We start from the raw sequence: 11,592 nt of genomic DNA on the forward strand, positions 1-11,592 counted from the left end.
ACGCTTATTATCTCTTAAATTTAATATTAACTTGATTGTCGGAGTGCTAACGTATTGTTTTGCAAGTTCCGTTCCTCAAGTTCTTTTATTCGTTAGCTCAAGTTCAGCATCAAAGTTCACGCTTGTTGGACCCGTGCTAGTTTCACATGCATCAATATTATATATTAATTTATATATTTATATATACAATATACATACACTATACATATAACATAATATATATATACCATGCATACTAATACTCTATATTTATATATATATCTCAGTAGCTACACTGCCCCCTTCTAGAAGGGGTCGCAGCCAGAGTATGGCGGTGTCGTTCAGATCTAGGGCAATGTCACCCAGGCGCCATCACCGACACGAAAACCTACACGTGGTGAAGAACGTAAAAAAAAATTCTATTTTTTTTAATTAAAAGAATAATTTGAATTTTTCAAAATTTAAATATTAAATAATTTAAATATTATGTATAGTAAATAATATAACTTAAAATAATAAAATATATTTAAATTTTAATAATAATTTAATTAAGTCAATAATATAAAATTATTAGAAGTGATTTTATATTGCATTTAAATTTTTAATTTGAAAAGTGAATTTCAGTATATTAAATTCATATTGCGTTTTTCAAATTTAAATATTACAAAATAAACAAGGAATAGGGAGTTATTCAAATTTTGCATTATGATAGCCAGCTGGTAAAGATGCTTTTTGCTATTTCGACGCACCATTTAATATATATGCGCCCCGCCCAAGTTGTACATTTATTGTATCATACTAATAAAACGTAAACTATTATCATCTCATACAGTTGACTTCTGAATTCACCAATTTAATTGTGGCAGCAAATTGATTAGACATTGTAGTGCTGTAAGATTTCTTCCAATTTGTTGGTGTTTGTGTGAGTGTCTGAGAGAGAGAAACATCAATAAGACATGGCTTATGCGGCTGTGCTTTCTCTTAAGCTTACAATTCAGCGCCTTCTCAATTCTTGTCATCAAATTCCTATTCTTCCACCCTATCCACAAATCTTACAACTTGCATACGATGAGGTTGAGTCCTTCGAGACAATCTTTTGTTCGAAAGAGAGCAACAGCAAGAGGACGGAGGCTTTGGAAAGGCAAATCAGAGAGGCAGCATTCAGACTGGAAGACGTACTTGAATCAGCCCATGTTTCAGATCAACATTTTCTGTCACAATCTCAAACCCCTGATGGAGTTGATATCAGCTACTTGGCCATGAAAGTGAAGGAAGAGATTGATTTCTTCACCGAAACAGTGAAGAAGATCACGGAGCAATTAAGCAACCCGTCGGCGTCGCTGCTTGCTGAAGAAGACGACGAACTTGTTTCGTCTACAACAGCAGGTCATTCTCAAGAAAAGAAGTCGTTTATCTTTCCATCGGATCATGATGAGTTGATTCGACTCAAAGATATGCTAAGTTTCTCCCGTAGACTCGAAGTTGTCTCAATAGTTGGGATGGCGGGTATTGGCAAAACAGCTCTTGCTAAACAAATTCTTGAAGATTCGTATATCCGGGGCCATTTCAACCTTCTTGTTTTTGCTTCAGTAGGCCCAAAATCTGTACTTAGAGAAATCATGCTGGATTTGCTAGCTAAAATTGGTGTTGAGATTGATAAAACACATGAACAATCTGATCAAAGGCAATTAGGCGTCGCTTTTTACGAAAAATTGTATGGTTCGAGATACCTAATTGTGTTGGATGACATATGGGATCAGAGATGTTGGCATGAGGTGACAACGTATCTTCCAGACAATCATAATGGAAGTCGGATCATCATAACAACTAGGCTAGAACAAGTAGCTAGAAGCGCCGGACCATATTATCTTAACAAGAGGTTCCTGAATCAACAAGAAAGCTGGCTTCTTTTTTGCGATAAGGTGTTTGGTAGAGACCATTCATCATGCCCTTCTGAACTTGAGAAAGCGGGAAGGAAGATTGTCAAGAAGTGTGAAGGACTTCCTCTCTCAATCATTGCAGTTGCCAGACACCTACACGATGCCGAGAAGACGCCAGAGTACTGGAAGCAGGCAGCCAAGAAAGTGCATACAGCCATCATCGGTGCAGACAAGGCAGCATCAAAGGTACTATATAAGAGCTACAAGTATTTACCAGAATATCTGAAACCATGTTTTCTCTATATTGGAGTTTTCCCACATGACTCTGACATCACTGCCTCCAAGCTCATCAAACTATGGTGTGCTGAGGGATTTCTTCAACAATATGGGATCCAAACATCTTTAGAAGATTCTGCCATGGAATCTCTTGAGACTCTTGTGTCCTCAAATGTCGTTAAAGTCCGTCAGCCCACCTCCTTTGGTGGAATTAAAACCTGCAACGTCTACCCTCCTTTTTGGCATATATGTGTGAGAGAAGCTGGGAAGCATAAGTTTTTCCATGTCATTGATAGTATTGGTAATCAAGGTATAGAAAGCCAGCGTCGACTATGCATTCATAACAACGCTTTATTTGGTATCAAAAATGTGCGCAAGTCGACGACATCCACTCCAAATGTGCGTTCGCTCCTCTGCACTGGTCCACACCATCAGTATCCAGTACCAATAAATTTGGATTTTAGTTTGTTGAGAGTACTGGATGCACTTACTATCCGCTTCTATAGTTTCCCGAGTGCAGTAGTGAAATTAGTTGAGTTAAGGTACCTGGCCATCACTTATAACGGTGTGCTCCCTGATTCCATATCCAAACTCCGGTATCTTCAGTACTTGATTGTCCATCAATATCTAAGAATCATATACTATGGCAATAGTCGGTCATATTTGCCCATGGAGGTCTGGACTATGCACGAATTGAGGCATCTCGAGGTCATGGGAAGCGACATGCCAGATCCTAGTTCTGAGGATGTCCTCTTACCGAACCTCTTAACACTTTCAGGTATTAGCACTCACAGTTGCACCAAAGAGGTTATTAAAAGAATCCCGAATCTGAAGAGATTAGGAATTCGAATTGAAGTGCCACCAGATACTGCTGAACCTTTCCTTTGCTTTAATCATCTTGTCTATCTCAATCAACTTAAATCACTCAAATGTTCCATAGTGAATCCTAATCCCAAATTGCAGGTTCTTGGCCCCAAGCTTCCTGCTCCATTTTTCCCAGTGAGTCTTAGAAAGTTAACACTCGGTGGACTTGGACTTCCTTGGGAAGACATGAGTCTTATTGCTTGTTTGCCGAATCTTGAGGTGTTTAAACTACGATGCTACGCCTTTCGAGGGCCGGAATGGGAAACTTTTGAGGGGGGATTCTGGAAACTTAGAGTTCTTCTAATTGAAGACACTGACTTGGAATACTGGAGAGCTAATGGTTATCGTTTCCCAAGACTTGAGCGCTTATTCATTCACCACTGCTACAAATTGAAAGAGATCCCTCAAAGCATTGAAGAAAATTTCCGCCTTGAAGTGATAGAGATAGTTGATGGCACCCCTTCTCTTGTGGCTTCAGCAAAGCAAATACAACACGCCTGGGGATTTGCTGGTCTTCAAGTTTGTGTGAAGAGCACTCTGGAGGAGAATGGCAAAGGCAAGTAGTCAGAGTAGGTTCAAAGGCAAGTCAAAATCGGACTTGCAAACTTTATTCATCTTCTACTTTGTAACAGAAATTTTGATGAGAGTCGACATTCAGTTCTAGTTAGTTTTTGAAAAGACAACATTTGCGTGTGTGCATATGTGCTGCAATTGAATTGTGTAAGTACATTTATAAAACAAATTGGAAATTCTAGTCAAGATTCAATTTGGCTCCAAAATGATCACATTGGCGAAAATTGTAATTTACATTTTTTTGTTATTTTGGTCTCATTGTTATCGGACTTAACAGATTTAGTCTTATAAGTCCAAAAAATTATAATTTCATCCCATTACCCATTTTTGTTAAAGTGTTAGCGGAAGGAGCATGTGTAGTACTCTATTAAAAAAAATTATTATTGACTACAATACTAATGGCTATGGCTAAAAACATGGTAAATGACCACTAAATAAAACTGATATAAAAAACTAATTTTTCCATTGTGAAAAAAATTATTTGCTACGGCTAAAAGTTATGGTCCAAACATTTGACATGATTTTTAGCCATAGTAAGGTAAAAGTTGTTGCATGGATTAAATGATAAAATAAATTATTTGAATACTGAGAAATATTAAATGTAGCCAACATATATACAAAGTTTTCATTACATTTAAATAATTAAAAATACTAAAAAATTAGTAATTCTTCAAATTGAATCATTTTAGTCAAACAACATTCTAAATACATAGATAGATAGATTATATCAAATGTCAAATTTGCCATGCCATATATTTAACTATTTAGTTGCAATTATGAGTATGGATCTATATTTAATTTTTCCATATGATGGCCAACTTTTCTAGATGCCCTCGCCTATTTCATCGCCCAATTTTATACACCAAGTTATTGATTTATTATTTCATACCATCGTCATTTCATGATATTAAATAATAAATATATATGCATTCGCGGACTAAATTTCAAAGTAGAATTATATTTTATACACTAATTTGCACATTAATTATTTTGTAATGTCGTCACTTCTAATTAGGGTTAAATTCATTTTGACCCCTATGTATATCAAAATATCAAAAATTCCCTTATAAAATTTTTAATTTAAAAAATCACCCATATTTTATGAATAAATAATCACACCACCCCCTTTTAGTCAACTGGTCAAATTAGACCTATTAATATATATTTATTTTGATTTATCATATATATAATTTATAACTATTAAAATATATTTATAATATATTTAATTATAATTTATAAAAAAATTAAAATAATAATTATATCCCCACCCCGCCCATCTTCTTCCCCCGCCATTCCTACCCAACCTTGACCTCATCCCCTGCCCCTCCCCCCCCCCCCCTGCCGATTTGGGTGATCGGTGTTGCTCAGGGTGAGGAGGGCGTGTTTTTTTATATATAAATTAATTTTTAATTAATTTAATTAAAATAATATTTTATTATTAATAAATATATATAATATTTTAATTAACAAGTTATGGAAATTATCAAAAATAATTACAGATCTAAAGTACAACAGTTAAAGATTACACCAAACAAAAAAGGCTCAAAAACCAGATCGAAAAATCAGGACCCAAAAGGCCACTAAGACCAGCAACCCAAACACTCATTTGCTTGATCACCCTTAAGCCACAGAAGCTTAGCCACAAAACCTTTTCGGATCAGCCATTAAGACTAGTTAACCGAGGCCACAAAGCCGCAAGATCAACCATAAAGGTTTACAACACAAGGCGACAAAGGTTGCACCACAAAGGTTTTAGAACTTTAGGGATTTTAGGAGGAAGAAAAAGAAGATAGAAAAGGAGAGATGATCGTCTTAAAAGCCACAAACCAGAGAACCAATATTTATAGAGGCCAGCCATTAAATGGCCGGAGTAAGAAATCGAAGAAGAAGGCGGTGGGAGGAAAATCAAAAGACAGAAAATGAGGAGAAAAGAGGCGAGAGAGAATCGAGGGAAAGGGGATTGGGATTTGATAGAGAAAGGAAAAAAGCGGGATTTTATAGGGTCAAACTGAGTTGGGTGGATGGGCTGGGCCGAGTAAGTGGATAACAACAATTGGGCCAAGCAACCATGATAAAGAACTAGCCATCCAAGAGGGATTGGTTGGACCTTAATGAATTTGGACCATTAATTTTTCTTACAAGTGCACTTCACGTAATCACGTGAAGGGATAATTTACTTTATTTTAAAAAAATAAAAAAATATTTGACACATCTTTTTTCTAAAAAAATAATTTTCTAATTTATGATATTAGAGCTACTGGTATGCATGTTTTACTAAAATTTTGTGATAAGAGTTGTAAATGTACATAAAATTGTCAAATTTGCAATGCCGTATTTTTAGATAATTAAAGTTGCAAGCAGGATGAGTATGGATATATTTTAATGTTCCCCACATGATGGCCAGCTGCCCAAGATTTCGGCTATTTCAACCCTCAGATTTTTCCCACATTTATTATTCTATATTATTTTCATTTCATATTAATAAATTAATTGAAGATGTATCTACTTTTGATATTATAAATGAGTAAATTACTCCTCTATTAAAAAAAATAGTAATTTTTATCCATGTATTTTTAAAATAAAACAATTTACCTTTTCAGACAGTCGAAGTAAATTATCTCATATTAAAAAATATAAATCGATAAATTGCTATTTATTTTTCATAGAAAGATAGTTTGCTCGTGTACAAATCAAGTAAATTATATTAAACCCAATTAAAAAATAATTAAACATATGGGACTGAAAAAACAATTTTCCCCAAACATCCTATCCATATTTATTTAAACTAAAAAAAAAATACAGTTGACTTCTGATTAGCAAATTAAGCAGCAGCAGCAAGCATATAGGTCATGAAGATCAAACATGCTAATGCTGCCTCATGAGTTCGGTAACTGTTTGTGTGAGTGTCTGAGAGAGAGAAAGATCATCGGTCAGAGCAATCTTCAATCATTGAGAAATGGGTTATATTGCTTTGGTTTCTCTTAGGCGGACAATTGAGCGCCTTCTCAATTCTTCTCAAATTCCATTTCTTCCTCCCTCTCCAGAAATCATACAACTTGTCAAAAAGCGGGTTAAGTCCGTAAAACACCTCCGTCGTAATCTTTCGAGAGTAGACAGCGAGAAGAGGGAAGCTGTGATAAAGGAAATCATAGAGGCAACATGCACATTAGAAGATACAGTTAGAGAATCTCTGAGCTACAGGTGGGAAGAGGAGAAAGACAAGAAAGTGATTAATTCCGGTATGGAAGTAGTGCAGGAGATCAGGGACACTCTGAGCAACCCGTCCTTGTGGACAGAAGAATTGAAAGTTGATCCCCTGAGAGGTACCCTTTTTACCCCAAACTTGTGTCAAATATAGTTGGGATGGTGGGTGTTGATTAAGCCATTAATTATTTTCATACAACTTTATGTAAAGATATATGGCAAAATATTTTAGCTAATTTCTATATAATGATTATAAATTGAGGAGAAAATATAATTTCGCATATTTAGAGAAGGTCTAAATGTAATTAACTCTACGTTCGTGTTGTATTCTAATTATTGATATAAATTTACATATTTATCACGTATATATATATATATATATATAAATTCATTTATTGAGTGTGCCCCATTCGTTAATGGTTGAAGTTATTATTACGAACAAGTATGGATTTATTTTCAAATTTCCAGGTCTCGGGTAGCCGTCCAAGATGTTTTTAAGTTAGATGTTCTTAAATTTTTTGGGCATTATTTTGGTCATGTATCTTTTTAATTTCATGATTTCAGTACTTTTGTTCGCCGCAGCTTATTTTCGCCGGTGATTAGGGTGTACTCCAGCAAAAAAAGAGTCGAAATCCCAAAAGTTTAAAGCTGTCGAACCATAATATGCTACTTTAAAAAGTTGAAAGACAAAAATACTAACAGAAATTGACCAATAGTAACAAAAGCCTCAATTTTAAAATATCACGTGAGACACATGCATTCTTCTCACGAGAATGATGAACTCTTGCAAGAAAAGGACTTAAATTTTAAAAATAAAAAATATAGAACCAAAATGCTAACTTAGAAGTTAAAGGACGAAACCGCAAAATGATCTAAATTATGTGACTAAAAATACATTTGAGCCTTTAAGTTAATCTATATACAAGTTGCTGTTTGTTGATTATATGTACTCTCTCTACATCATCCTTTCATACGGTTGACATTAAGTTTCTCATTTAGCAATTGATGCACGATCATGCTTCTCATATATATTTCTGTTCTTCCTCCCTTCCAGCAACCTTGCAATATGCATTCCATTTTGTTCGGACCTTAGAACTAGTATTTACTGTGGAAGACAGAAGCAACAGCGAGGCGGTGAAAGCTGTGAAAGCTGAAATTAGAGAGGCAGCATACAGATTAGAAGATGTACTTGAATCAGCCCATGTTTCCGATCAATATTTTCTCTCACAATCTCAAACCCCTGATGGAGATGATCATACGAGTGACCTGGCCGATGAAGTTGGGAAAGAGACACTTTTCTTTATTGAAACGGCAAATAAGATCTGGGAGCAATTAGACAACTTGCCGCAGCAGCCTGAACAAGACAATGCCGCTGTAGTTTTGTCTAGAACAGATCACATTGAAGGAAAGAAGGAAAAGATCTTTGGAATAGATCATGAGTTGGTTCAACTAAAAGATGGGCTTCTAAAAAAGACACACTATCCCCTAACTGTCACAACTATAGTTGGAATGGCGGGCATTGGCAAGACAACTCTTGTCAAAGAAATATATGAAGATCCGGATATAGTGAACCATTTCAAATGTCGTGCTTTTGTCTCAATAGGCGCAGAATATGCACTCAAAGAAATAAAACTCAGTATTCTAGCTCAAATGAATCCTGAGATTGATGAAATACATTTACAAGATGAGGAATCATTAGACTCTGAGCTTTTGAGATTGTGTTCGCGGAGATGCCTAATTGTGTTGGATGATGTATGGGATATGAGCTTATGGAACTCAGTTGGGTGGAAATTTCCATTTAAATGCCATGGAAGTAGAATAATCATGACAACTAGGCTAGACTATTGCATATGGCCAATTGGATGCTCTGTTCTTAGGAAGCGTTTCCTGAATCAGCAAGAAAGTTGGCTTCTTTTTTGCGATAAGGTGTTCGGTGGAGACCACTCTTCATGCCCACCTGAACTTGAGAAAGCTGGAAGGAAGATTATCAAGAAATGTGAAGGACTTCCTCTAACAATCATTGCAGTTGCCAGACACCTACGCAGTGCCGAGAAGACGCCAGAGTACTGGAAGCAGGCAAAAAGAAAAGTATATACAACTATCATCAGTGAAGATGAGGCAACGTCACAGGTACTATATCGGAGCTATCATTATTTACGACAACATTTAAAACCATGCTTTCTCTATATGGGAGTTTTCCCGCATGACTCTGACATCGCTGCCTCAAAGCTCATCAAACTATGGTGTGTTGAGGGACTTCTTGAACTCATCAACCCATCGTTTAATGAATATAATGCCATGGATTATCTTTATGACCTTCTGTCCGCAAATGTGGTTAAGGTCTGCCAGTGCAGCTCGTCAGGTGGAATTAAAACATGCAACATATATCCTGTTTTCTGGCATATATGTATGAGAGAAGCTGGGGAGCAGAAGTTTTTCCATGTCATTGATAGTAATGGTAATCAAGGTATTGAAAGCCAGCGTCGGCACTGCATTCATAACAACGGGATGTTTGGTATCAAAGATGTGCGCAAGTCAATGACATCAACTTCAAATGTGCGTTCCATCCTCTGCACTGGTCCCTACCATCAGTACCCAGTACCAATATGTATGGATTTTAGTTTGCTGAGGGTATTGGATGCACTTACAGTCCGCTTCTATGGTTTCCCAAGTGAAGTAGTAAAACTAGTTCACTTAAGTTACCTCGCGTTCACTTACAATGGAAAGCTCCCTGCTTCCATATCCAAACTGTGCAATCTTGAGTACTTGATTGTCCGGCAATATCTAAGCATCTTATCTTCTGAGGCACGCCGGCCGTATCTGCCCAAGGAGATATGGGATATGCAAGGATTAAGGCATCTCCAAGTCATGGGAAGCGACCTACCAGATCCTAATTATAAGGGCGCTCTCTTACCAAACCTCTCCACACTTTCAGGTATTAGTGCTCGCAGTTGTACCAAAGAAATTCTTGAAAGAATCCCAAATCTAATCAAATTAGGAGTTCAAATGGAATTAGCACCAGACTTTGATGAACTCCTGTGTTGCTTTGAGCATCTTGCATCCCTCCATAAACTTGAATCACTCAAGTGGTCGGTAGTGAATCCTAATTTGAAGCTTCTTTTCCCAGCAGCCTCTGTTCTAATATTTCCGCCTGGGCTTAAGAAGTTAACTTTGAGTGGACTTGGACTTCCATGGGAATACAATAGTACTATTGCTAAATTAAAGAATCTTGAAGTGCTCAAACTGCAACGCTATGCCTTTCAAGGCCGAGTGTGGAAGAGAGGTGATGACAGAATTTCCTTCCCTAAGCTTAGATATCTACTAATTGAAGACACTGATTTGGAGGAATGGTATGTTTCCCGCCGCTTTACGTGGCTTAGGCGCCTCATCTTTCGGCATTGCTACAAATTAAAAGGGATACCCCGGCAAATTGTACGTATTAAACATCTTGAGATCGAGCTAGATGACTGCAATAACCCTTCTCTTCTGGCTTCTATAGAGCATTGGCAGAAAAGAGACGGCATCAGAAACCTTCGAGTTTGTGCTAAGTTCTCAGCGGATGATGGGAAGCAAGGTAAATTCAATTTTAGTTAATCATTGAAATGCCAATATTTTAATTTAAAGTACATTAGGAAAACAATTTGGAAACTATTAATTAAAAGTAATAATTGCATCTAAAGTCCCTGACCTATTTCTATTTCACAAATCATTCACGCCTTTAGAACAATTACACATCCACTTATCAGAAACGTCAACAACTTTCACACAAATCATTCATACTTTTTAAAAAATTATACATACATCCCCTCAAAATATTAACAGCATTACAAGATTACCACTATTTTGGGGTGGTTTCTGTAATGTACAAAAAAGAGGAATATTTTGTGTAAATAAACCATAATGTAAATATAATTATTCCAAATTAAAACTTTGTCGTTATTATTTGTATGCAATCATAAAATCTGTTGTGTTGTTTTATGCTTGCAGTGGCAAATGCATAGGATCACTGGCAATTGAGACATCCCTCTCAAATCATGCGTCTCCAGGAATATCTTTGGTAGCTGAGACGCTTTGTTATTAGTGGAAGAATGAGTCTTTGTGGCCCAAAGTTCACTGCAACATCTTCTTCAAATGCTACATTTAATTTCACAGCTCAAAACAAGTAAAATTAATGTCTCAACCAAACACTTGGCAAGAAATTCACTTTCTTCTCATTTTGGCCACCTCTTCTTCCATTTTGTGCTAGAAATTCACCATCTTCCACATTTCGAGCAACTCTTCTTTCATTTTTTTAAACTTGCAAAGGAGCCTAGGTATAACTTTTTTCGCCTTTGTGGACATTGGCCTGTCTTTCCAAACAAAAAACTCAATACATACTTACATATCATCACAACCGTAGAATCTTCTTTCCGAATTCGAGTTTGTCCACGAGGCTCTTAGACATCATTTCTTACTACAGTAACACAGGAGAGTTCTGGAGTTCTGATTGTAAAAGTTAAATCACTTGTTGATGGCATTTTTTAAGAAACGGAAGCTGGATTTGGGCGTCTTTGGAAGAGAGGAAATGTGGAGGAACTGTAATTTCTGATTTTCACATCTTTTGTGTCCATTCATGTATTTAATTTTCTCCAAATATTCATCATGTGAGACGCAAATGTCTTTTCAATCGGACTTAATGTTTTTCGTTAATTATTTGAGTTGGGATCAAAATTGAGACAAATCAAAGATATTTGCCCAAAATGAGATTTTTATAATGAATGGGACCAAATTAAACTGGGTCAAATATATGAGACAAAAAATGTGATCTTTTCTTGTT

General features: G+C 36.2%; 2 protein-coding genes across 4 annotated transcripts; both read left to right on the forward strand.

The window, feature by feature from the left end:
- The first annotated feature begins 777 nt into the window (after window positions 1-777).
- Window positions 778-3,684, forward strand: LOC105168703 (putative late blight resistance protein homolog R1B-17). 3 transcript variants are annotated; one of them, XM_088883163.1, is made up of 2 exons: window positions 778-2,105; window positions 3,099-3,684. In XM_088883163.1, the coding sequence occupies exons 1-2, from the start codon at window positions 936-938 to the stop codon at window positions 3,561-3,563; spliced, it is 1,635 nt and encodes a 544-aa protein (XP_088739289.1). In that variant the 5' UTR covers window positions 778-935; the 3' UTR covers window positions 3,564-3,684. The 3 variants fall into 3 exon arrangements, with proteins under 3 accessions (XP_088739289.1, XP_088739288.1, XP_088739287.1); XM_088883162.1 differs by having other exon boundaries at window positions 782-2,913; window positions 3,099-3,289; XM_088883161.1 differs by having other exon boundaries at window positions 785-3,684.
- A 2,713-nt stretch (window positions 3,685-6,397) lies between these two features.
- Window positions 6,398-11,442, forward strand: LOC105168704 (putative late blight resistance protein homolog R1A-10). The gene is made up of 3 exons (XM_020695808.2): window positions 6,398-6,895; window positions 7,831-10,350; window positions 10,764-11,442. The coding sequence occupies exons 1-3, from the start codon at window positions 6,529-6,531 to the stop codon at window positions 10,775-10,777; spliced, it is 2,901 nt and encodes a 966-aa protein (XP_020551467.1). The 5' UTR covers window positions 6,398-6,528; the 3' UTR covers window positions 10,778-11,442.
- Window positions 11,443-11,592: the final 150 nt, after the last annotated feature.

This window comes from Sesamum indicum, linkage group LG8, assembly GCF_026168435.1.
Source record: "Sesamum indicum cultivar Baizhima isolate 11 linkage group LG8, ASM2616843v1, whole genome shotgun sequence".
Taxonomy (NCBI): domain Eukaryota; kingdom Viridiplantae; phylum Streptophyta; class Magnoliopsida; order Lamiales; family Pedaliaceae; genus Sesamum; species Sesamum indicum.

What these genes read in the sequence shown, in the direction of transcription:
- LOC105168704 (XM_020695808.2), top strand. Translation starts at nt 6,529, where the DNA reads ATGGGTTATATTGCTTTGGTTTCTCTTAGGCGGACAATTGAGCGCCTT. An exon ending in GAAAGTTGATCCCCTGAGAG is followed by an intron (nt 6,896 to 7,830) that starts GTACCCTTTTTA and finishes CCTCCCTTCCAG; the next exon opens with CAACCTTGCAATATGCATTC.
- LOC105168703 (XM_088883161.1), top strand. Translation starts at nt 936, where the DNA reads ATGGCTTATGCGGCTGTGCTTTCTCTTAAGCTTACAATTCAGCGCCTT.